Genomic DNA, 26,553 nt, shown 5'->3' with positions numbered 1-26,553 from the left:
TAAATAACTTTCGGCATAATCTTCAAGACCTATTAACGGGTTTTTAATCATGTCCTTTGAATACCTTCTCTTCCGCTGTTTGGAAAAAAAATATCAACAATGTATCAACAACAATATCGAGAGCCGGTGATATAGAGTTAAAGGCGGGGTTGCTATGGTAGCGAACAGGCAACCGGGTGATAATGGAATTGACTATAGGAACGTAGAAGATGAGAACTTGGGATGTAGGGGGGTGGAAGCGTTGACAGTTTTCATCCCCCCTCGATCTCTCCTATCCCGGACTCTGAGTAAAGAGAGAACGATAAAAAAATGCGGCATCACCTGACCGCAGCGCCAAAAGAGGAGAGCGGAGAAAGGCGGAAACGGAGAAGCTGATCATTTTACTTCCCAACGCCCGGAGAGGTTAGTTGGAAGGCATGACCGGCACCCGGAAGATTTGTATTTCCCTCCACAAAGTCCTCCTCTTCGATCTGGAAGCGGGATTCTCTTGAAACTTTGTTGGCGTGAGAGCGGAGCAAGTCCGGTCCCGAAAATGGAAACGGGCTTCGAGAATGGACAGCCGCTGGACGTTGCGCTCAACTACACGCTGGACCGTAATTTCAGCGTGACGACTTTATTCCCAAACGGGACTGTGGGCAAGAGCGTGGAGATCTACGACGTCCCGAATTCGTTAATTTGCCTTCTGGCCACGCTGTACGGCGTCATTTCCTTGTTAGCCGTGTTGGGTAATTTGTTAGTGCTGTGGATCGTGTGTTCGACGCGGAGGATGCAAACGGTGACCAACTACTTCATCGCCAATCTGGCGGTGGCGGACATCACCATCGGGGCTTTCGCGATCCCCTTCCAGTTCCAGGCTGCCCTGTTGCAGCGCTGGGTCTTGCCCTATTTCATGTGTTCCTTTTGCCCATTCGTCCAAGTGTTGAGCGTCAACGTCAGTATCTCTACGCTGACGGCCATCGCCCTGGACAGGTACCGGGCCGTCATCCATCCGTTGATGGCTCGCACCAGCGCGTTGAAGGCCAAGGTCATCATTACTTGCATCTGGGTCTTCTCGGCCTCCATGAGTGTCCCGTGCGCGATCGCGCTCAAGGTGGCCATCCTGAAGGATGACTCGGCTCCCAACGGTACCATTCCCTTCTGCAAGAACGAAGGCTTGTCTCCCGAGAACTGGAGGTGGTACAACCATTCCCTCGTGTTCGTTCAGTATTTCGTACCTCTGTGCCTCATTTCTTTCGCCTACGCGCGCATGGGAATTCAGCTCAAGAAATGGAACGCTCCAGGAAACGCTCAAACCGATAGGGACGCGATAGTTATGAGAAGCAAGAAAAAAGTAAGTTAAGACCACACTTTCATTCTAGTTAACGCGCTAAATCGATACTAAAAACTTCCGCGCGTAAAACTAAAAGAACTAATACTTTATTGTAAATTCGAAAAACCCGAAAATTCATTTCTTATCGCGGCTCGAAGGCCCCGCGTTAGGATCCTATTAAAAGGATAGTTAATCGATAGACCGATGAAAAATGACCACGAAGCGCGATTTTTTAAGGTATGATGAAAACCGAAAATAAATTTATTAAAGATAAAAATTGTAGACCCCTCAATACGTCATAAATTACGAAAACCAATTTTGTAAGCCAACAAAGTTGATACGAAAGAAATTAAATGAAGGTGACCTCTAAAGGAAGGTAAATTAAAAGGTGTAAAAGGTCCCTGTTAGAACTATATACAGGGTGTTTCTAAAGGTTATGCAAAATTTTGAAGGAGTTGTAGGGGATTTGTTGAGAAGTATGCCTGTTTTTCCCCCATTTTCCTACGATGAGTTAAAAGAGCGCCAGAGTGTGAAAACTTTGACTAGCTGTTTTAAATATATTATTTTTTATTTGGTGTTAAGTGTATATTATTGGGGAAAATGTAAAAATTTGTATTTACATTTAAATGTTTGTAAAATTTGTATTTTTTGTGGAAATGTTTAACGGTTTTTATTTTATATACTGTATTGTATTGTGGACGCCAAAAAGGCGAGGCGAAGGTAAGATTCAGAGTGGCGCGGGGTTTTCTTGGAAAAAACCCGTGATGCCAAGAGATCAGGCGAGCGAAATTTGAGCGAGGGGGTTAAGGGGTCAGCTGTCAACCATTGGTTGGAACTGGCCGCTAGGCTCCCTCGATATTTTGAAAATTTGTTTGAATTCAAAAAAAAGGTACTTGTTGAGAGAGAACGGAGTATTGAAGTCGGTTGGGAAGCATCCCAAATTTCGGATTTCGGAAAAAATAAACAAAGGTAATTCGGAACGGAAATTGTTTTGAGAAATTATTTCATTCATCGGTATAAATATAAGCGGTAAAAATAAATAATCCAAAAGCGGCGCAGCTCCCCCCTAGATTTAATTTTTCAGTTGGTTAAATTTAGGGAACAAATTAAAAAGAGAAAACTCTCCCAGAGTAAATATTCGTCAAGAGAGCTTCAAAGTGTAGCTTGCTAGCCCCTGGAAGTAGGCTGCAACACGCGCAAAACCAAGCAGCAGGGACTTTAAATACTGTTTAAGTTTACTTTTTTACGCTGGTTACCTCGATTTGTTTACACACGAATCCAAACCTAAACGCTCATTTACATGCTCACTGGTAGCGGATAAAAATCATCAAAATTCGCATCCGCCACTCGCAAGCGTGAAAATAAAGCTAAAATATCTGTTTGAAACAGAACGACGCGGTAAGTGAACAAGTGTGTAGCGGAAGCGGATTTTGTCGATTTTTACCCGCTACCAGCGACGATGAAAATGGGGCTTTAATGTTCACATTTCCCTGCGGCGAATGAATGAATGAATGAATATTTATTTTCCCTTTGAAATACAAATCCATTTTATAACAGGGAGGAAACCATTTACTGGATTCGCGGGTAAAAAATAAAAAACGAAATACGCTAGCACTTTAAATACAAATATAAAATGCGCCAAAAATAAAAACAATGAAAAGACACACAGTCGTCCGACTTATCCAACTCATCGGCGTGCATATATTTCACTGCTTGGTTTTCCGCTTGTTGCAAGCAACAGGGAAACGCGTAAATTCAGGTTTGAGTTCGTGTTATAGGTGAAAAAGGACTTTGTAAACAAATCGAAGTAACCAGCGTAAAAAAGTAAACTTAAACAGTATTTAAGTTCCTGCTGCTTGGTTTTGCGCTTGTTGCAGCCTACTTCCAGGGGCTAGTAGGCCACACTTTGAAGCTCTCTGGCGCTCTTTAAACTCATGGTAGTAAAATGGGGGAAAACAGGCATACTTCTCAACTCACCCCCTACAACTCCTACAAAATTTTGCCTAACCTTTTGAAACAGCCTGTATAACGGAGCCGTATCCACTGAAGAGTAAAGAGCCATCCCAAATATTTCATTACAATTCCATTTAGGTCATCAAAATGATGTTCATCGTGGTGACGCTCTTCGCCGTCTGTTGGCTGCCGCTGCAGGTGTACAACGCGGTGCAGGACATCTACCCGGACATTAACGAGTAAGTAGATAAATCCGCAACACGGACCAATACGCGCTAAGTACTCTCCAACAGTACTACTCTCCAGAATACGTGAGACGGGAAGAGTCAATTACTACTGACCATTAGCTCTAATTAATTTAAAACGAGGTAACGCCGTGGTCTATAGCGCGTGATTCAACTACGTAACCCCGTCTTGAAATAATCGACAATAAAGTGTAAGGTGAGATAGAATGAATTAATATAGCTCCTATATCCCTTTCATACGCTACGTGACATCGGAAGCGAAATATATTATCACGTAAAACTATTAAAGAGAGCTTTGAGTTTTTGAAACTCTGATAATTCATTATTCCCAAACGGGCTGTTCACTAAAAGCGGATTTTGCCCGCTTGAATAAAATTTTCGCGAAACAAAATTACGTTGAAATAAATTTTAAAGTTTGGTTCTCATTGGTATTATTTATCTTTTGGTTTAAATAGGCCTTTCTATAAAATAAGCTACGCTTGCTGAACTTGTTTTATGTAGCTCATTCGTAGTGCTCGGAATTGTTTATTCATTATCCACAAATTTTCCGATTTATTTAAAAAACGTTGGTAAAAAGAATATAATTTTAACTTATTTAATTATGTTTTTTACGCATCCAAGCATTTATTTGAACAAAAGTGGTATTTATTTAAATAATTGTTTGTTTTATTTAAATAATAGGCTTATTCACTTTCGATTATTTAAACATTTTACAATTTTTATTCAACTATTGGTTATTTAAATAAATATTATTTAAATATCGCCGAGCTATTTTATTCGTGGAAAAAAATTAATCGAATGCCGATCACTACTCATTCGTCATGAATTACATAGAAGTTCAGTTCACTTTTTGCTTAAAAACAGGGCACCTTGTCGAATTTACTCGTAATAAAACGTTATTGATTCGTTACCCGTGATTGAATTAAGATTTAATACATTTTAAAATCTGTTTTGCGTTGAAATGATATACCACATACTGATACCTGTACGAGGGTTGCTGGTTACTTTACATTCTTCTGTATACTGATTACCCTATTTACAGATCGATTATCGCGATTACAAAATGATTACGAAATTCAAGTGGTCGTCGTAATAATTTCAGACACAGGTTTTATCTTGTTTTCAAACTAGACAAACTTTCCGTGTGAACCAGACCTGACCAGCCCACATCTATTTTAGCGTTAAAAATAACTTTGGAAAATTTAATTTCAATAACTAATTAGTTTGAACTTCGGAACCAATAAAAGAGGTAAATTTTTCATAACTAGAGTTGACTACGCCCACAAAACTACCTTTGAGTTTTGCAATGTAAGCCAAGTAAAAATTACGAAAACTATTTTAAGTAACCTGGCCGGGTCCTGGAAATCAAATTATAATACCAAAGGCAGATAATTATAGATTTCAGAAAAACAAATTATCATAAGCTTGAAAATTGGCTTGAATATTGACGTTAAACTTAAGCGAAGGTTATATTTATGTAGAGGTCGGCGGAACGAATAAATTAACCAGCAAAATTTCGATTAACCATAAAAAGTTGGGTTAATTGTTTTTTTATGAACATTTTATGCGAATAAACAACGATTTAACATGCAAAAATAATCGGTTTTTCGTATATGTTTTGGATAATTTGCGGTTCTGAATAAAAATAAATAATTGGATAATTTCTTATTCAAACGCCGATCTCTATAATTATGCCTAAAACAAATAAAATAATATCAAAAGTTACAGATTTATTAGGTTTTCAGCAAATTCAAAAATTATCGCACATTATCGTACGCTTATATAGAATTATCAGAAAAAGCGTATTATATCGGCTCTAAATTATCGACGTGTACGATAATTATCGTACATCTGGCAACGCTAGTAACAGAAGAATATTTTATCTACACATAAAAATATTATTTAGGCGTAAATGTTAAAACGATGACTTGAATTGGTACTAGACAAAAATCTTTTCATTTCCACAATGTCAATATTCCAAATTAATATTTTGGCCATCTGTGTCCATTTGCTAATTAATTTAAGAGAGGTGGTAGTCTGGTAGAAGGTTTGGTCTTTCAATGATGAAATCCCAAAAAAATCAAGCGTACTACAAAAATGGACCAGGAAATAAGGCAACAGCGGTGCCTTGAACAACGAAACATAGGAACCAAAAACGGAAACGAAAAAAAAACCGTCAGAAAAAAGTCGGGTACAAAAGCCTTCTTATCGCCTCCATCCAAAAGAATAGTCTTCTCTTAGGAGATCTTGTCGAAACCTGGTAAATTTCGAGCTAATTTTTTTGGCCGTACGATAATTTCAACATCGTACCAATCCTCGCTACGCCAGAGCAAAGGTGAAGCAAGTTTAACAACCCTAATTTTGAGAAAAACTAACCACGAGAGTAATAGTATTAATCTTATAATTGAAATATACTAAAAAGAAGACCTGTGAAAGAAATATTAAAAATTAATTAATCGGACAACCTAGTGAAAAACTAGTGCTCCGCACGGCTCCGGCTCCGATCAAAACGGCTCCGGCTCTTTCCCTTTTTGCATCAAATAGTGAAAATGTTTTGTAGTAGTCGTCTACTATTAGCGGTATGCTTTCACAATTATTGTATACCAAACTGACGTTCATTTGTCTAAAATTTCAGTATGGACTGGTAAACGGTTTCAATCTCAAATTTCTGTAGTGTGTTCCTATTGGGTTTATATTTACTACATTTAGTCAGGGCATGAAATAAGTACAGGACACTGGACATTGTCCGATAAATTTTGCATATGTCCGATAACTTTTCAAAATCTTAGGGGGGTCATTGGACATTTGTCCGACAACTTTTTCAATAAACTTGGAATGTTCTTTTCTAGAAAATAAAAATATGAACATTTTTGCAAAAAATATGAGAGAGTACCGAGTTACTGAAGTTGATACTTGATAGTCTATTCTGTAACTGTGAATCTGTGCTGTGCTAAAGAGAGAGGGATATCCGCCTGGTGGGTAGTGGCGATCCGGGGATGCTGTGTTGGAGCCTCAAGTGCAGAAGCAGAAAGAGGCTTCAGTATTATGAATAATATAAAAACCAATAAGCGCGCTAGTATTTAAGTATTTTGCATGGTCCTTCCATGAGAGATTTTCAGTCAGAAAAATCTATTACAAAGAAAAGGGAAGAAGACTTGCCTGTAAAAATTAGTTCCTATAGTTATCCAAACTAACTTTGCATAGATCTCATTTTAAATTGATCAAAAGTTAATCAATTTTGATGTTTTTTGTATACTTTTATCTATTTTTGGCATTTTCGAAATTTGTTAAAAAAATTCACAGTGGGGGAAGGGGGGGGGACTAGGAATAGGTCAGAATCCCAGGTTATTTTCAATGGGAATATTTCAATTTGTTGTTGTCAAAAACATTTTTCGTTGCCATGGGAAAACGGTTGCCCATTGAATAAAATCCCTACCAATCCGCCGAGTTTGAACAAAAGCGGTGGGTTACACTTCGGGATGTCTCCTGTCAGTGACTGCATCCAATTTATAACTGATTTAACAAACTTCGGATTATTATGGAGCGCGATAGGTCGGTCATTAATATTGATATTGATAACGAATTAAAGACGAGGAAAATGATAATGGAACGTCTTCCTCTGATCAAAAGCAAGCGCAGTATAGAGTTTAAAAAGTTTGTTATGGAAAGTTTAAAAGACAAAATGTTTGGTGTTTCTGCGTAATTTCATTTTTAAAAATGAGTTTTGTATTTCCTTATATTAAAATACCCATAATAAAATGATTATGTAGTATTCGTTCATTTGTTAATTTATTGTTTCAATTGTTTTTTTAAGAGAATAGAGCCGGCTCCTGAGGCGGTTCCTTAAAAATCTGGGAGCCGACGTTTGGCTCCGGCTCCGGTTCTGGGTTTTTTAGGAGCCAACGTCGGCTCAAGAGCAAGAGCCGGCTCGGCTCTTTCCAAACAGCCGGATCTGCGGAGCACTATGAAAAACGCTGTACGATTCATATTCAGAATTTCTTTCAAAAGTCGCGTACCTCGATTTATTTGACTTTTTATCTCAAGTGGCACCATATTTTACGCTATTTCACGGAAAACAGGTTAAATTTGAAATATTTTTTTATTTTGTCAAAAATACTGTCAATAGTTCTAATTTGAATTAGCCGTAAATAATTTTTCTCATACAACTTTAACTAAGAAGGAGAGTACCCGAGGTGTTTATTGCAGATTTTGTTCAAAGTCGGCTGAAATGTAGACCAATATGATATATTAAATTTCCCCAAAGGGAACGTTGCACTACCCATTCGATTGGCCATGGCAACCGATAATGTTTTTGACCACTTAAAGCAAAAATAAGATTTTTTCCTTTTTTTAACCAAACATTACAATTTTGCCCCAAAAATGTTCCAATTTACCCAAACTTGATGACATTTACCTAAATTACACATTTGGTGATTTTCAAATTTTTTCAAAATTTTCGTAGGTCCCTGTGAAACCGAGAAAATCCCATACTTTTTTAAATGGAGATTTTTTTGGTTTTAAGTGGTGAAAACATTTTTGGTTGCCATGGAAAATCGAATGGGTAGTGCAACGTCTCCTTTTGGGAAATTTCATCTCTCATATAGGTCTACATTACGGCCGACTTTGAACAAAATCGGAAATAAACACCTTGGGGGCTCTCCTTGTAAGTTTAAAACCATTTTCAGATACTTTTCGTGGTTAATTTTAAATTATCTACCTGCCCAAGTTTTAAGTCAATTTTCCGACCAAATTCAAATCTTGATACTTCTCTTGGTACTCTAATTTTAAATTAACGACCTGGCAAAGCTGCCCTGTCTTGATTAAAATCTAGCGAAAGTTTGACAAAGCTTATCCTAGGCAAATTCAGTTTACCTTGGTGAGATACCTTCGTTTTAACCATTCATTTTCCCGTTCAATATTTCTGTTTAATAAAAGTTTCAGCTTCAGAGAATATGCCCTAAGAGAATGACAAATATTCATTCTCTATTTCGGCTTCTATTTTGACCGCCGTTTCACTGCTGAATTTATCTTTAATTTAATTAGAGTTCATTTCCGACTAGAGCCCGTATTTCGACTCCTCGGGGATATTAAATAGAGGCACCGGAAAGATGAAACATTGTATATTAGCGTATTTAATAAAGTTAAAACTAAAGTTCGCGGTAGTGAAACACAATTTCTTTCAATTGTATTTTTAAAAGTTATTTCTAACGCAACAAACAATTACCAAAAATTAATATAATTTTAATTTCTATGGTTTGAAGCCGTTTGTAAAAGTTCCAAAAGTTATGTTTAAATTTATTATTAACTAAAATGCAGGGTGTTTCAAAAGTTATGCAAAACGTTTAAGAAGTTATAAGGGGTTAGTTGAGAAGTATGCCTGTTTTTTCCCCATTTTAAAACGACGAATTAAAAGAGCGCCAGAGAGCTTTAAAGTGTGGCCTACTAGCCACTGGAAGTAGGCTGTAACAAGCGCAAAACCAAGCAGCAGGGAAACGCGAACATTAAGGTTTGGGTTCGTGTGATAGGTAAAAAAGGACTTTGTAAACAATTCGAGGTAACCAGCGTAAAAAAGTAATCTTAAACAGTATTTGAAGTCCCTGCTGCTTAGTTTTGTGCTTGTTGCAGCCTAATTACAGGGGCTAGTAGGCCACACTTTGAAGCTCTCTGGCGCTCTTTAAACTCATCGTAGGAAAATGGGCAAAAAACAGGCATACTTCTCAACTCACACCCTACAACTCCTTAAATTTTTTGCATAAACCTTTGAAACACCCTGTATATAATAATATTTTTTATACGAATTTATCGAGGCAGGGGAGGATAAAACTTTCTTTCGCTATGATCATAAGTAACGTAATTATTCATAAGTATGACTTAGTATAACAGTTCAATAGAAAATTTTTTCAATGATACTTTGTGGTAAAGGTTACCGTGGTAACTATTAGGATGCTACCGAGGTCACGCTGAGGTATGACGTCAAAATATCATCACCATCCGCTTTTCCGTCTAACTTCGCAAGTGTCAGATATTATTGAAGCTTGCTTTTTGAAAAGGTTGCCATGGAAACTAAATCTTGAGGTTTGCGCGATGAATTCTGCACGTTTTCAAACTTCGCTTCTACGACATCCTGTTCCCTTCTATCAGCCTTTATTTAGTCCCTGTTCGAAAGCTTTCAAAATCTCAACCAATCGTACCTAATACTCAAAGTTGGAAACGACATCTATCGTACCATCCAGACACTAGGCTAGAGCCGCCAAAATATCTAATACATTTGGCGGAAAGATCCTTGCACGAATTACCGGTAAATCATCGGCTGGAATTTTGAATTTTGCTTGTTTACGGTTGAATTTCTAAGTATACTAGCGTGCGTTATATAATTTTTCAAAATACCGTCTATTGCGTTTTATTTCAAAGTGATAATTAATTAATTAATATAAATAAAATTTAAAAACAGTTGTAATAATTTATTTTTTATACTACAAGTGAGGCATTCCTAAAAAATTCCCGTTTGGCGATTCCAGGGTAAGTATAGAACGGGTAATGCCGAGATTACCACGTTGACGTACATTTGATGATTGTTTAGGAGCATGATATTAAAAATTCGCAATAATTAAGCTTAATTCGGAGCATAATATTATTTTAAGCTTAAAAATAATAATCTATGGTAAATATTTATTGATCACTTTGAAATTTACGCAACAGACATTTCTAAAATGGATTAATATAACAGGCGTAGGAACCTTTAGGAATTCAACAGAAAATAGGCGAAATACGAAATTCCACCGCCGATTTACCGGAAAATCGTGATAGTATCTTTCCGCCATATGTACTAGATATTTTACCTTTCTTAACCTGCAACTGAGTATAAATATTTGTGTGTTGTTTTTGTTAATTTTCCCTCAACGGTTGGGTGAGTACTGAAGGCCAAAACGAAATATTTATTTTGGATGAGTTTTGTAAAATATTCTGTTTTTTTTTAATCATTTAAGCTAAATGTGAGATTATGGCACGCCGTTTAGGTCAAAATTAAAAAATATCGAAAAAAATATTTTGGTGTGTGAAAGAGTACTTTTGTGCGTGAAAGACTATTTCTGTGCGTGAAAACGTATTTCTGTGTGTGAGAAAAGTATTTCAGTGTGAGAAAGTATTTCTGTGTGAGAAAGTATTTCTGTGTGAGAAAAGTATTTCTGTGTGAGAAAAGTATTTCTGTGTGAGAAAAGTATTTCTGTGTGAGAAAAGTATTTCTGTGTGAGAAAAGTATTTCTGTGTGTGAGAAAAGTATTTCTGTGTGTGAGAAAAGTATTTCTGTGTGTGAGAAAAGTATTTCTGTGTGTGAGAAAAGTATTTCTGTGTGTGAGAAAAGTATTTCTGTGTGTGAGAAAAGTATTTCAGTGTGTGAAAAAAATTTGTGTTATAAAAATATTTTCTAAAATATTTTGCGGAAATAATAAACATAGATGGCACCCTTTGTATAACAGTAAAATAAATCATGGACGACCTATGCTCTAAAGGGACTTAGTAATAAGCCTTATCAAAAAATGGGATTCGACAACCGATAATAGCAGAAAAATCCTTCAGGGATGTATAAAGTTAAAAAATATTTTTTGTGTGAAAAATCTTCAGATCTTCAAACTCAACACACGCCTCCACAGTGTTTGGAAGACCCCAAAATGCGGCAGAACTTAAAAAATACCAGACACATTTGATAATTTCATATTTGTAACAAGGAAGTAATACGGAATAACGTAGCACCAAAATTTTAAAGCTGATTTTGGTTGTAAAATTAGAAAATATATCAACATTTTACCTTTTTTTTTAAAAAAAAGGCTATGTTTTTAACTTTTTTTGGAAAAATGAGGAAATTTTCAAGTTTTATTAATTTTGACCTGAATGGCGTGCCATATGAGATGCGATGTCAGTAAACTAGCGTCATCTATCCACGTATTAGATATACTCTGCTCGAACGTATCCAAATGTAAAAGACGAATTCATTAAAAAAGTATTTAGTAAATAGCGGATTCAACCTTGAAAATTGCAATCTTGACCTTCAAAATGTTTATCTCGAACATAAACTAAAACATGATAACAAAATAATTAATATAAACCGTACAATTTCGACCTTTAAATTGGTGATCCTGACCTTCAAAATGAGGATCTTTTAAATAGGAAAAATAGTCAATCATGGATATATAACGTCTTAGCCATACGATGGTATTTTGAGACCTTTTAGACGATAATATTTTTATTATGACGAATATTATAAAAGTATTTCCGGTTAAAGTTTCAAAGGAGTTTAGTTTTAATTTTTAAAGAAGGTTCAAGGGCGTAAAGCGGTGACCAACCTAAAGATTGGTTTTCAAAAGCGAAAAAACGCCGCTATGGCAAGCGCCAACTAAAGAACATTTGTGTTAGGTCTAAAGGCTGGTTTCACTTGCACCAAAATGCCACGACGGGGAGCGTCGATACAAAATATCACCGCCAGGGGCGGATTAACTCTTTCGGCGCCTCTAGGCTCAGAAAAATTGTGAGCTCCTAGGCATTGTCTAAAGGGTTGGTCAGCTAAGTAGGGGCGTATCGGTTTTTAATAATTGAATAAATAAATATATTTTAGTTTCTTCAAACGTTGATGGTTTTTACACACAATCCTAAGGATTTGTGTGTATTAGTCTCACGTACAGTGTAGCCGTTGCCGCCGATGACGCCGATGCCGCCGATGGCGCCGTGTCACGCATACCTCTTCAACGGTTAGGGCTAGACGTGTCAATGATATCTCGTTTGGATGTACAGACATTACCATTGATAGCCTTTTATAAAGTTTTCAAATCGGAGCCCAAGAAGTTGGGAATTTGCCCAATTTACTATTTTCGGTGATTTCCTTTATGTGGTAGATATTTTGTTTAAAATTAAGTCCGATAACGTTAAAAAAAATATTATTGGATAGGTTAGGATTCAGCGGACCTACAACTTCGGTTATATCAGTAAATATTAAATGTAAGTATAGTTTTCAGGGTAATTTACGGGACCCCAATTTTGGTGGTTTAATATTTTCGCCTAAAAATCTACATATTTAAGTCCAATTTTCACGAGAGTTATATTTTTGAATAGCTGTGGTTTACACTTAACCTAGAATTGCAAATACGTTCCTTAAATTTAATTCTAAGTAAGGTTTTTAATTAAAGGTTTAAAATTTATTATTATTTATTATTTATTTATTGCAATAATCTGCAACAAAAATAAAATAATAAAAAGAATAAATTTTATAACTTTTTATGTTAAATGTGTAGGGAAGAAAATAAATATAAATATGGATACCTTTGTGGGCAAAATTGGATCAAAGATTTTGTGTTAAAAATTGGAGGAGCAGTGGACTGTGATTTGAAAGGCGGAATGACGTCATTCTGTTGTTCACAGGAATATTTTTTAATACTTTAAATGAATTTGACATATTAATCAACAATAAAAACAATATATGTCCCTTTAAGGCTGCACATTTAACGAGCTCTAAACTGTTTTTTTCAGTTCGAAGAACTGTTTTTGTTATAATGTATATATGTGACCGTGGATATATTTTGGTTGCGATACCGGCGTTGCAGGTTGCTGTGAATAGCTCAAACAAACTTAACACATTAGAAGTATTGTGTGTATTCTGACCGTCGTACGACTTGTTTTTTACCTTTTCGGCGTTGTTTTAAGTAGGTGCAAGTCAAGTATTTCCCCCGTGGGGCTTTATCAGAGTTTTGGCGCCCTAGGCACGTTCCTACTCTGCCTAGTGGTTAATACGCCCCTAATCACCGCTAGGCCTATTACAATATTTTTGAGTCGTGGAGTTTTGATCCTAGTGAAAACCAGCCTGAACAGAGATTCTCCATAAACATTTCCTGTCGTTAAGTTTTTGCCATGAGTAACCCACTCACATAGAGTGGAAGGCCCTATGGAAGCGCGTGAAACACTTATCCTAACGGGCCAACTTGTTTTCGAGGCGTGAATAAATATAGTCCGAAGAGCGATGGTGTTGTTTTTACATTTTTTAGATTATAAACTTACTTTTTAATCCAGATATTGTACATGACCTTTAGGTCAACTTGTTTATTTCACGCCTCGGGGAGCAATTTTTAGACACGGGTGGCGGTTTACGTGAATATTTTCGAAACTTTTTGAAAAAAAAACACCATTTATGGTTGGCACATATTTCGTTACAACTTGGAAACGATTCATCCTACGGAATTGCGGTTGGTCTCATTCGATTCGGCACAAAATAACACGTATGGTTATATTGTTGAGGTTAACGGTAATAGTTAGTGTAGGGAGCTGTTGGCTCGTACGCGTGGCATGCAGGCCTGGCCACCACCCTCCTACGCATTGTAACCCGGCCACCTGAATTAAAGGCTTCAAAAGTCGCTTGATGACTTAGGCCTAAGGTGGTGCCTTGGGTATTAGCCTAGCTGATTATTATCCTGGCCAAATGGTTGATATAATTTTTCAACATTTAGTGAAATTTCGAAAAAAATAAATTTAGTGTACTTTTGGTCATAACTCCGAAACTATTAGTCCCAGCTTGACTCGATTGCTAAATTTAACATTTGGGGATTTATTTTTTCATATTAGAGAAAAAACCACGTGATTCAGTACAAATTCGACTCAGGGTGAAATTTACCATCGGGAAAAACACCAAACACGGCCCAATTCAGTGAAAGCAAATTTCGCGGGCTCCTGCCCCCTTGCCCCAACTCCCAAAAAAAACCTGTGTTGTCCACATCGCATCGCATCCTCAAAGTAGACACCAAAATAGAATTTTTAGGCCACATTGCAAGTTGGGACGAATTTTGCCGGTGAGCTAGCCTCTTTTACCCGTACTATAATGCTATATCCAACTTATAGCCACGAAGGCAGAAGCTAAAAGAGAGTGTTTTATTGAAGCACTTTGTAAGGTTTATTTATAAAAAAAGTATATATACTTCTTTTTTCGCAGCCGTTCGAAGAATGTATTTATTTTGATTTCGGGAGAATGAGTAATCCCACTCACCACCTAAAAGTAAGCTCCTTCCGCTCCAAAAAATCAAACCAAAACATAAGTATTCGCAAGCGATTGAAGCGCCCCCGGCGACGTTTCTCTTTCGCTCCTTTTCGCGTTAGGGGGAAATTTTACCATGACGTCTCAACATTAAGGTTAAATTATTCTCTAGATGAAATATTAGTATTTTAAAGCCTGGTTTTCACTGGGCTAAAGAACAGCGGAATTGGCTTTCCGCGCCGTTTGCGGAAAAATATTTTCCGCAAAATTTTACGGAAAGCTCGCGATATTCCGCGAACAAGCGCGGAATGGAAGTTCTATTTTTCCGAATTTTTAAAACGCAACGCAATGTGCTAACCAATCAGTGAAGATCATGCGTTGACGTCACTAGCTCACTACTCTCGGTTTGATTCAATTTGTTAGACATTGTTATTGTAATTTAGTCAGTTTATCACGATGACTTCTAAACAAAAAAGAATGAATGGTAGTCAACAGGAGTTATTCATAGAAGAGGTTCGCGCTTATCCTTATTTATATGACAAAGCAAATAGATGTTTTAAAAACCATGAAATGAAAGAAAATCGGTGGACTGCTATTGGAGCTATCTGTGGCGTCCATTTTAATTCGGTGAGTCAGTAAAGATACAATTTTCGAAACCGCCAAATTACAAACCGCTTGAAAAAATCCCCAGTGAAAACCAGGTGCGGAAAAGCTTTGGAAAATCCGCCGGAAATATTTTTGCGTAAAACAATTTTCGCCGTTTTTTAGCCCAGTGAAAACCAGGCTTTAGTCGGAAAATTTTCCGCGGAAAATTACCGAGGCCTTTTTTTCCGGAAAATTATCCGTATTTTTCCGAAAAAAATAAAAAAAAGTTTTAATTCCATGATTAGTCTAATATATTGTTTGCCAATTTAAATAAAGCGGCATTTTCGCCTAATCTAAAAGTAAAACTAAACCTCTAGACTAGTTTAAACTGATTAATAATGTAACACTATTAATGTTTTGTAGTATGATTACTGTTATTATACATTTTATATCGATAAAAAGTTAAAAACATTAAAATCCCTTAAAAAGTAATTTATGTTTCAATTTTTTATTTTTCCGATTTTTCCGTAAAAACTTCTGTAAATATTTCCGCATTTAATTTTTCCGGAAAATTAACAACATTATGAAATATTATCGACTAACTTTAAACTTTCTTCTAATCTCGTTTCAGTTTCAAATACATCAATATTATCTGGTTCAGCTTCCATTGGTTGGCCATGAGTAACTCTTGCTGCAACCCTTTCATCTACGCCATCTACAACGTAAGTAACGGGACAATTCAATTTTCTTCGTAGAAATTGACGAGATGGGGGGATCTATGGTCTCCCCAAATACTAAGATGGCCAAACCACCAAAACCTCCCGGAGCGTTTCTGTAAACCTCATTTATAAAAATAAACGAGAAACCCTTCGTAGAATGGAAGCCGAGTTAACGAAATAACCGGAAAGAAAAAAAATAACTTTGACAAAGCCTAGCTCTCTTCGAAAATTGATTGTCATCTTCTAGTTTTTTTGGTCCGTGTTCTTTTGACCAAAGGAGAAACCAAAATGAACCTGTTTTCTTCGAACAAACAAAGGTGTTCATTAGTGGTTGATTTTGTTCTCCATCAATTAGGTTCTCTTGTAAAAAATGTACTGTTAATATACAATGATTTCCGGGGTTTGAAAAATATATTTTCTTCGGTGTCACTAAAAAATATATCGAAATACATCTAGTAGCGACTTCGTAAAGTATACTTTAATATTTAAAGCTGTTAAATTACTGACTAACGCTTACTTTGGTGAGATAAAAATTAATTAATAAATCGTTAGATTCAATTGACCCCAAGATTGACCTTTAAAGAATTATCTTCGTGTCTAAGTTCCAAATAATTCGAATATTATATTTACCCAAAGATTAATTATTAAATCGTGACATTCAATTAACGTTTAGAAGCATTAGCTTCGTGTCTAATTGCCAAATATTTCAAATATTATATGTACACAAAGATGAATTCTTAAATTGATAACATTCAATTGACGTTTAAAAGTATTATCGTGTCTAATTGCCAAATATTTCAAATATTATATTTTCACAAAGATGAATAATAAAATTGTTAACATTCAATTGACTTAAAAAGGTTTATCGTGTCTAAGTGCTAAATATTATATTTACACAAGTTGAAATTGAAATTTCATGGAATGGATAAATTTCAATATTGACTGACAAGTAGAAATAAATTATAATGAATACAAAGCTTCCGAATTTTGACGATTCAAACTCCTTCACGAATATTTCAACAGGGGTATGCGATATACAAGGCTGCAAGTGTCTAACTTATGCTTATTATGTTACTTGTAGCTTTATTCACGCATTTTATTCATCTTAAATTGAAAAAATATGTCCTCTAAAACCAATACAAAAAATATTTTGCAATCGGTGTTATATCTAGTGTTATTTTCGGTCGGGAAAAACTGACACAAATAACAATTTGTATTTCGTATTTCGCGATACTGGTAAACTAACAATTCCTAAAGAAAAAATCTTTGTGTCAAAAATAACCGGATATTCCAAGATTAAATTGTCACATTTTGAACGTGAAAATAAACAGATACGTAGACGCTAATCCGGATAAAATTCACGGCTTTATATCGGAATGAAAATTAATAACACGAAACTAGGGTTTCCAAAATCTTTTAAAAAACAAAACATAAACTCTGCTGGAAAATACTGATAAGTTATATAAGTAGACGAATGGTGACACAAAGCCCCGAAATCAACGAAAATAGAGTCACAATTTTAAAGCAAGTAGCGGCTCCTGTCTGCAGTGCCGGCCCGAGGCAAGTTTTAGGATGGAGCGAGATCCGATCATGGCGCCCCCTTGCTTGCCCCTAATTTTATTTTTCCTTACCACTGAGGCGACCCTGAAACTTGGCGCCCTATGGTCTAGTTGCATTCGCTCCCACTAAATGTCGTTAGCGTATAAATGAAAAAAGTTGAGTAAGCATCAAAATAAATCCTTAAACGCACTGAATTTTCTCACATAGGTAGCTTTTAGTTCTTTTATTAAAAAGAGATGGCGATGAAGTCTATCGCGACGCGTGCTACGAGCTATTCCAATCTCACTTCAATCTTTATTGTAAAAGTCGAACCTTAAGAGTAAAAGTATATGTGGGAAGTAATGAACTATATAATAATAATAATAATATCTTTATTTGCCTTTGCAAATAAAGTTAAAATACAAAATTAAAATAGTTCAGCTTGAAATGGCGCGAAAGTAGACAATGGTAACTGTAGTCTTCCCCCCCCCCCCTTAAGGCGTGGCAAATTGGGAGCTTCTCGCGTTGATTTGCTTTTCGGAATAACGTGACTATTAACTTACTAAACACGTGGTTTCGGAAAGGCAATAGATCGCGGACAACTCGCCTTTGCTTTAAGTCCCCGGGAAGCGCTTGAAAATGGATAAGTTTACATTGTTCGAGATTTTTAATTATTTCAACAAGCTTTTCATATTGTTGTAATATTGAAATAATAACGTCGCTTTTTCAATCCGGTATAAGTACTCAAATGAAAATCAAACTAAATAAAAAAGTCGTCCATAGATTAGAATTTTTAAAAGTAAACCTATAATCGATCACCTGTTAAAGAAATGAGCCCATTTTGTTGGTTTCAGTAGAAAATTTGAAAGAAATCCAAATTATAAGTAAATTTTTACTATTCGCCACCGAAAACTTTCGGTGCGGACCGTGCGCCCCCTTTGGTTCGACATTGGAACCTAGATTGGTAGCGGCTAAAGTAGACGTTATTAGATTTTCCACATCTTTATTCGTAAATTTGACTTAATAGATAATGCGATTTGCATTTTAATATAATTTTTGAATCGTTTTCTTATATTTTGATAAGTTTATTTAAGAAAAACGTTCTTATGACTTTTTAGTTTGTCCGTAGTAGACACTATATCGTAGGCGCTACCTCGGAGAAGCTAGCGCCGTTACGCCACCTAGACTCGTTTCGGTCGCGAATTATCAAAAATGTATTTATTTATATTATTAGCATATGTAACATAATTACTCATAAGTATGCCACTGTAAAAATCTTCACTAACGGTTGGTTTCACCACGAACCAGTAAAAAGGTGGACTACGTTAGATTTTAACCTTTTTATTCATCCTAGTAATTTTGGGAGTCACAGTATTGGCTACTAACATATGTATTTAAGCCAATGGAAAACCTCTAAATTTAAAAGGAAATTTTGGTGTCGAAGTTTTAGTTAGACCAATGTAGCTTTATTGAAATTTATAAACTCTCTCGGCTTGTGCGGATGAAGTTAAATAATGAGTAGTTTAGAAAAAGAAAAGGTTGGGGAAAATTACCAATACGGTTCAGTGATCGCTTTCCGAAAATGGAACAGGTCGTCGAAGTGGGATATTCCATCAGCGTTATTAAAAACCGTACCAAGCCTAGAAGAGTTAGGCCTATACTCAAAAGAATCTGCAAAGAAGCCAAAGACTTCAACTTTGTAGATGCCCCAGAAAAGCTCAACCTGAATTTCAACAATTTTTTCAAATACACCTGATCTTTTATTTAACAATGCAAATTTATTTTAGAACCTGAGTCTCCGAAAACTTCATTAATTTGCACATTAATTGCATTAACAGCACTTGAGAGTATATTATAGTTCATTTTAGCTCCTAAGCCTTGGTTGGTCAAACCGGTTTGTTTAATAAAATAATGGCCGTTGGTTTATCAGACGTAGAGCTAATTGTGCGATGGCATAATCGGCATTTGAGATTCGATGACGTCAAATATGACATCAAATATGACGTCAAATATTACGTAGGGTACGGATGACGCAATATCTGTCAAACGAACCGTTAGTGATGAAATAGAGCCAGTGGCATACTTATGAGTAATTATGTTACAAATGTTATTTCGGGAGAACCTGACCGTAATGGCTTCAATCGCTTCGGATGACGTCAGTTTTAGGAAACCAATGAGATTCAGGGCTGATTTGATTTATTGCTTAAACTTAGCAAGTGGCGGCTCTATCAAAAAAGTAAAACAAGTTTACAAAAATGCTTCTAAAAGCGTCTATAGGTGGCAGAACCTTCCGAGGACTTAAGGCAAAGGCGAATTGTCTGAGATCTATTGGCTTCCCGAAACCACGTGATTAATAAGTTAATAGTAACGTGATTCCGAAAAGCCAATCAACGCCGCACCATATAGGCTAGATTTTGATGCTTACTCAAGAATATGACTGGGATTCGGAGCCAAGTTGAAAATCATTTCTACTTACAATTGTTAGTCAGTCTCCCAAAGTAGAAACAGAAGTCTATAATATGGTTCCATAAGTTTGTCACTTTGTGGAATATTCTATTAAGAGCTAGTAACGAAGTGACGTCATCACCAGATGGAAATCTCCCCCTAGCGAGGTGCTGTCTAAGGCGACGTGTGACGCGGGAGCAAGCGGACGCAAAACGGCGACGAAGCCCGTAATGCAGTTAATAGCTCTTAAAATTAATAGTAAAACTTTTACAATGGAAGAATAGGAAGTATCGCACTTATGTTAATATTATACACTTATGGTAGAAATAATTACATTCTTGCTCATCAGGGTCTGATTTACAAATTTGACGCCCTAGGCACTAATGAAAATGGCGCCCTTAAAATTAAACAACAAACAAACAAAAATAAACAATTTATTTGAAGAAAGAAATTTTCCGCCCCTAGACTAAAAATGTGCCGCAATACGCACGTGCGTAAGTGCATAACGGGAAATACGGTGATGTTGCTCATAATAACCCTTTCAACTATATAAATGAAAGAAAAACAACGGTAAAGTGGAGCAAAAATATGTAAAATAAAGAATCAGAAAATGTTTACCCATTAGCGGTTCTATTTAAGTTCTTTTGGATATACTGGTTGGCGAACGTTTTAGCAAGTAGGAAAGTGATTTTTATTACAAACAAAAACTTCTAACACTATTCTAAGCGATGTTTGCTGTGGTAAAATATATAAACAAATGTTCAACTGAGAAAATATTCTTAAATTTCCACGTTTTTAGATAATTTAAAGTTCCGGCGTTTCCGACTGCTGGCGCCATCTGCTAAGTCTTCGGGTCGCCCTCTAATGGCATTACTCCTGTGAAAGGATCTTCTCCCTTCTTTCTATTTTCCACAATTTTATTGATATTTAAATCGATGTAGAGTGTTTAATGGATTTGTAGGGTGGCTTTGGTTTTGCAGGGGGCTTTTACGCAACTTCAGATAATCAGAGGTATCAATGTATTAAATAAATTTCAATAGCTAGCCCCGCTTTTAAATTTTACAGTTATAATCTTCGAAAATACGGCGTTTGAAAAATCTGGGTCAAATTCAAGAAGCTCTTCACAGATCTGGTATTTTTCCAGCCGTACTTCCACCTCTTTAAAAAGGCCGATCCCCATTTGAAACATTTGAAAAGGGTAAAGCCATTAGATGCCGATTTTTAAACACCCGTAGCCTTACCAGATGGCGCTAATAGTCTGAGAAGTAGAACTTTTAGATTATCTAAATACCGCGAAAAATACAATTTTTTTCTTGTTTATGCCGAATTTTCTCCAAATATTCACATTAATCATCGCTTTAAAGAGCGTTAGAAGTTGTTTTCGTAATAAAAAAATTTAAATAAATAAATTCGTCGGTATTTATCCCCTAGCCACCAAAACTTTGAAATTGGTGCCAATAAAATCGTACCTCAAAGGTCTTCACTCTTAATGTTTGTTTCCCTGTAAGCGAAAGGGCTTCGCTCTTAATGTTTGTTTCCCTGTAAGCGAAAGGGCTTCGCTCTTAATGTTTGTTTCCCTGTAAGCGAAAGGCACTTCAATAAAACCATTCAAAGATTCGCTAGTAATTATTTATGCCATCTACTCAAAAACGACGAGTTTGTGAGCGTCGACCGTAAAACTTCGTGTTAGGCCTAACGGATAATTTTTGCGTCGGAGAGAAATAACTGTATTAAGCCGAACCAAAGATAATATAGAACTCCGTACTATAGATTCGAATTCTGGTAGCTTTCCGATTAAAGACTTTGTAACGAAGCGTTTACCCACTTCCAGCACGTGACCTCCGAAAAATTGGCCTCCATTAGTCGCTGTATTGTCCTATCACGGCCAACTTTGATGACGCGCTGTGTCGCGAACAGCGTGAGATCAAAGTTGCTATTGACGCGAGGCAGTTATTTCGAATCTACGAGGTTTACATTTTTTGGTCGCCGTTTATGCATTTTTAAACCTAATTGACTTGATTGGCCCTGAGTATCGATTGCAGTTGACTTCTTTTTCAAGCCAGGTGAATCTGGAAGTCTATTCTGTAAAAAATCAAAATTGACAAAAAAACTTTGATCCGTCAAAAAGGGCAATGGGCATATGGAGAAGGGGTGGATATCGAAATATCAAACTATCAATTGTTTTAGTTCAATTTTAAGTAGTGGCAGTATGCTGCGCTATATCCGATATTTTAGTCAAATCATAAAATAAATGCTTAAGTGGACTAAAAATATAAGTTTGTTTTTGGTGACCAAGGCTTAAATTTCCACGATCGACCGTATGTGGCAGCTAGGAGCAACAAACACAAGGAGAACGCAGCTAGCCTTTAAACACGCTAACGAAGGGTTGTGTACGAATTTCATTGGACGAGCGTCACGAGCCTTTACGCTGAACGTATTACGGGCGGGGGGAAGACATTTTCCGAATTTTCGCCGTCCGACGGCAGCAGGCGCTAAAGCGTCTAGCCAATGAAAAACGTACACAAGAAACTCCACGACTTTTGACGGGTTGCGTTCTCCTTGTGCGGGGTGTTGTAATTGTTGCTCCTAGGTGGCAGCAAGTTACGCTATATCCGATATTTTAGTCAAATCATAAACTAAATTTTATGCTTAAGCGGACGTAAAATATCGGTTTATTTTCGGTGCCCAAGGCTTAAATTTCCAAGAAACGACCGTATGTGGTAGGATTCCATTAAAATGACTAACGTTGGCATTACAGAACGCCAAGATTTTGAATTTGACAAATACTATCGATAGATTGATATTTCGATAGAAGCATCTTCGACACACGCGCATTGACATTTTTGACGGAGAATGATAGAATAGCCTCCCTGGTAACCGACGAACCGGAAATATTTCAATCAGCGATCGCCTTTCGCCACGCGGGGGGTGGTAGAGTAAAAAGAGAAGAGTTTTATTGAAGCGCCTATTTGCCAGTCGCTCTACACAAGTTATTTTTCTTTGCTTTTCCAGGAGAGATTTAACAGGGAATTCAGGAGAAAATTCCCTTGCTTTTACGGTCGAAGTCAGGACGGGAATTTAAACGATTCAGTGGCTGGACGTTCCACCAAACACAGTTTCAGGTATATTTCCAAATCAACTCGATCTTTATTGAGCGCCATCTATGAAGGTAAAAAACAGCAAACCTTTAAAATCTTTTTTATTTAATATTCGAAGAACCAACGTGAGCCGGATGTCCGAAACCAATCTGGTGCGTCTCGACGACAGGTCGGGCGGTCTGAGGGTACACGTGAAATTGACCCCGAGAAATTCCAATGGAAAGTTCGAAATGGAATGCGATATGGGGAACTCGTCTCCTCTGTGAATTTCCGAATTTCCAATCTTAACAAAGACCTTTCTTCGGTTCTCGTAATTATTCAAATTTCAACCGTAAAAATGTGAAATCCAACTTCTAAATTTTCCTAATTTTGGTGGATTGAAATATTTGCGGAATGCGTATCGTGATTCCGCTGAAAATGGAAAAGCTCAAAAGGTTTCGCGTTTCCACCAGATGGTATTCTCGAATACGACGAAGCTAAAGACGACCAATTTGTATTCAAATTGGAAACAGCCGGGCAGTGTTACCACGCGACCACGTTCTCGATATTTAACGCTGTCGAAGGCGCGCGTCATGGGATCAACCTGAAAAGCCGCGGATGCTGTTAATAGGTTTGTTTTGATAAAAACTCTCCAAGCCAGATTTCCAACCTGTATACTTTGTAGTGAATAACTGTCTCTAATGCTCTTATTAGTCGTCTAGTCGTCGCCTTAATCTTTTAAAGAATTTTTCCGCAACTGTTTTGATAAAATAAGTTTAAAGAAAAGAACGAGACAAATCACTCTCGAAAACGTTTATTTATTGTCAGGAAAAGCAGAAGCCATTAACAATTACCTTCTAAACCATTTGATCCTGTTTTTTGTAAAATTGCAATTTGCATTTTGGTCTCCGTCGATAATTTTTTTTTTCATTTTAAGTTTATGTTTGTCAAAATACAGCTATAAATACCGCTTTCAATCGATTTTCATATAACATATGTGCCTGATCAAATAATTATGATAGATCAGATATCAAATATACGTTGATATATTATGAACTCATTGCTAACAGAAAAACCGAACTGAGCTTATTTCAGATGCACACTTATCGATTTAACATATCCCCAGATTAAATTTCCTTCGACAACTGTTTAGCTAATTGAATCTGATGAGATGAATTATAGCCGACCAGTTCAGATCGGTTACATGGGATAATGATAATGAATCATATACAATTTGAGATCAGATTGCCGAGTGAGGGGAATATAAAATATGAACCTGATCTGACTGAATATCTTCAGATATCGGAGAATTGCGACATGAATATCTTCAGACCTCGGAGAATTGCAACATGAATATCTTCAGACCTCGGAGAATTGCAGCATGAATATCTTCAGACCTCGGAGAATTGCTACGTGAATATCTTCAAACAACGGAGAATTGCGACATGAATATCTTCAAACAACGGAGAATTGCGGCATGAATATCTTCAGACCTCGGAGAATTGCGACATGAATATCTTCAGACCTCGGAGAATTGCGACTTTAATATCTTCAGACCTCGGAAAATTGCGACATGAATATCTTCAGATATAGGATAATTGTGACCTGAATATCTTCAGAACTCGGATAATTATGACCTGAATATCTTCAGAACTCGGATAATTATGACCTGAATATCTTCAGAACTCGGATAATTGCGACCTGAATATCTTCAGACCTCGGATAATTGCGACCTGAATATCTTCAGACCTCGGATAATTGCGACCTGAATAACGTGATCAGTTGGCCGTTGGTAGCTATAGCTATAAAATAAGCATAATTGGGTGCGTTAATTATGAAACTCTGCATTTATGAATTACATTTCCGTCCGTCTTGTTCGTCAGATTTCACGAATGTCATATAAATGATTGATAATTATCCCTGTGCGTATACAATACAGTGTTATCTACATTACCAAAATCGAACTCTTGGCTCCTAAAGTCGTCTGCTAGACCATAACTAACATAATAACATAAGTATGACTTCCATAAAATCTTGCTGAGGTTAACTGTAATAGTGAGTGTAGAGAACTGTGGCATGAACGGCTGGCCACCACCCTGCTACGCAATTTAAATTGAATTAATTGTTTTAATAGTCGCTAGATGACTTGGGCCTACGCTGATTATTATTATTATTTATTAATAAAAATTATTACTATATTATTATTACCAAAAGTGGCATAATTACCAAAAGTGTGTCAATCGGACCTAATTTTTAATGAATGTTACGAGCGAAATACAAGTTGGGAGGGGAGAAGGGAAAGTATGCCTTGGGCAACGGGGTCTCGATCGAGAATCGGTTTGAAATAATTTTTGGATTGCCTCCAAAATTCGTCTATTGCTGACGTCACCCAGATGAGATCCCATTGATTTTCTATAGTATCTCATCTCAGTGACGTCACGATGTTCGTTAGCAACGAAGTTACCAACCTTAGCCCTTAGCAACCCCAGCGTATCGAGGCAACCTTTTATAGCCTAAAATTTACTAACCTTGTGCCTTGGGGAGGGAAGGAAGTTAAAACCAACAAATAACGCCTCGTAGTGAGGAACGGGGGAACTAAGTAGCACTGGTCAAAGTTAGTGTATTTTTTGGATTAACTAAAAAAAGATCCAGAGAGGCGACAATAAATAGTCTTTTATGTGGTCGATCTCGAGTCGAGCATTCATTAAACCTTTAGCATACGAAAGTACAGGGATTGTCACACTTTTGGTATTTATGTCACTTTTGTTATTACCAAAAGCGACATAAGACCCAAAAGTGTGTCAGAACGGTATAATGTTTAATGAGAGTTTGTCGCGAAGTAAAAAGAGGGAGTGGGAGAGGGGGTTGAAAATACGTCATCAAAATTTGTAATTTCCTCCACTTCAGCGCCGCCGAGTGAGGCGTTTTAGAACGTATGTCTACGGGAAAATAAATCGAAGAGAGAAAATCGCGGCAGACCATAGACTAAATATAAAGTTACTAGTACTATTCCAACTAGTAGTTTATGTAGTCTATTGTGAGACTAGCTCTCAGTAAATATTTTAACGGGCGCGAAGGTAGAGTTGACACACTTTTGGGTCTTATGTCACTTTTGTTATTACTAATATTACTAAACTGATTTTCAGAGTTATTACGCAATTAAGGTTTGGTACGGTACAGAGCTTATTGTCTAAAATATTCCCAAGCCAAAATACATTACAACCGAGATTTTCGGTCTGGCAGTGGTTAACTAAATCTCGGAGCGGATTCGACATTAAATCTTGTCTCCAAGAAAAATGTTCTATTACTTTGTGCTCTTATTAAAGCCTATAAATATGTGGTTTTACGGGGAATAGATAGGGGTATCTTAAAATTGTTTTCAGGTTTCATGGCGAGGGTTCTTAGCGACATCAATTTGAAAAAAAAAACGCTCTATAACGTCTTATATTCGACGTTATTTAAACCCAGCGCGTTTTTCGAGGGGTATTAGTGGCCCGGTGCCAATGAGTCCTTAGATATTCCAAACGTATAAATGCTACTACCAAGGACGATAGCGAACTGCCCAGTTCAGTTGTAAGTGCCGAAAAAAGTTCGGTCAGAAAATTAACATTGAAACCATGAAAAATGTCATACTTATTGTTATTATGTTTCTTATGCTAGACTTATATAAAGT

The 26,553-nt window shown here is 36.7% G+C and overlaps 1 protein-coding gene across 1 annotated transcript; it reads left to right on the top strand.

Annotated features, from left to right (window-relative positions):
* The first annotated feature begins 532 nt into the window (after nucleotides 1–532).
* LOC149926619 (substance-P receptor-like) lies at nucleotides 533–23,167 on the top strand. Its single transcript, XM_090157723.1, has 5 exons — nucleotides 533–1,330; nucleotides 3,401–3,501; nucleotides 15,732–15,822; nucleotides 22,816–22,925; nucleotides 23,020–23,167. Exons 1-5 carry the CDS (start codon nucleotides 533–535, stop codon nucleotides 23,165–23,167), a joined length of 1,248 nt encoding a protein of 415 aa, XP_090013849.1.
* The last annotated feature ends 3,386 nt before the right edge of the window (nucleotides 23,168–26,553 follow it).

The sequence above is a fragment of the Leiobunum rupestre genome, chromosome 9, assembly GCF_980474605.1.
Source record: "Leiobunum rupestre chromosome 9, qqLeiRupe1.1.hap1, whole genome shotgun sequence".
Taxonomy (NCBI): domain Eukaryota; kingdom Metazoa; phylum Arthropoda; class Arachnida; order Opiliones; family Sclerosomatidae; genus Leiobunum; species Leiobunum rupestre.
Note: the sequence above shows the minus strand (reverse complement) of the source record. Positions and strands in the feature narration are given on the sequence as shown.

What these genes read in the sequence shown, in the direction of transcription:
- LOC149926619 (XM_090157723.1), top strand. Translation starts at nt 533, where the DNA reads ATGGAAACGGGCTTCGAGAATGGACAGCCGCTGGACGTTGCGCTCAAC. An exon ending in TTATGAGAAGCAAGAAAAAA is followed by an intron (nt 1,331 to 3,400) that starts GTAAGTTAAGAC and finishes AATTCCATTTAG; the next exon opens with GTCATCAAAATGATGTTCAT. An exon ending in TCATCTACGCCATCTACAAC is followed by an intron (nt 15,823 to 22,815) that starts GTAAGTAACGGG and finishes TTGCTTTTCCAG; the next exon opens with GAGAGATTTAACAGGGAATT.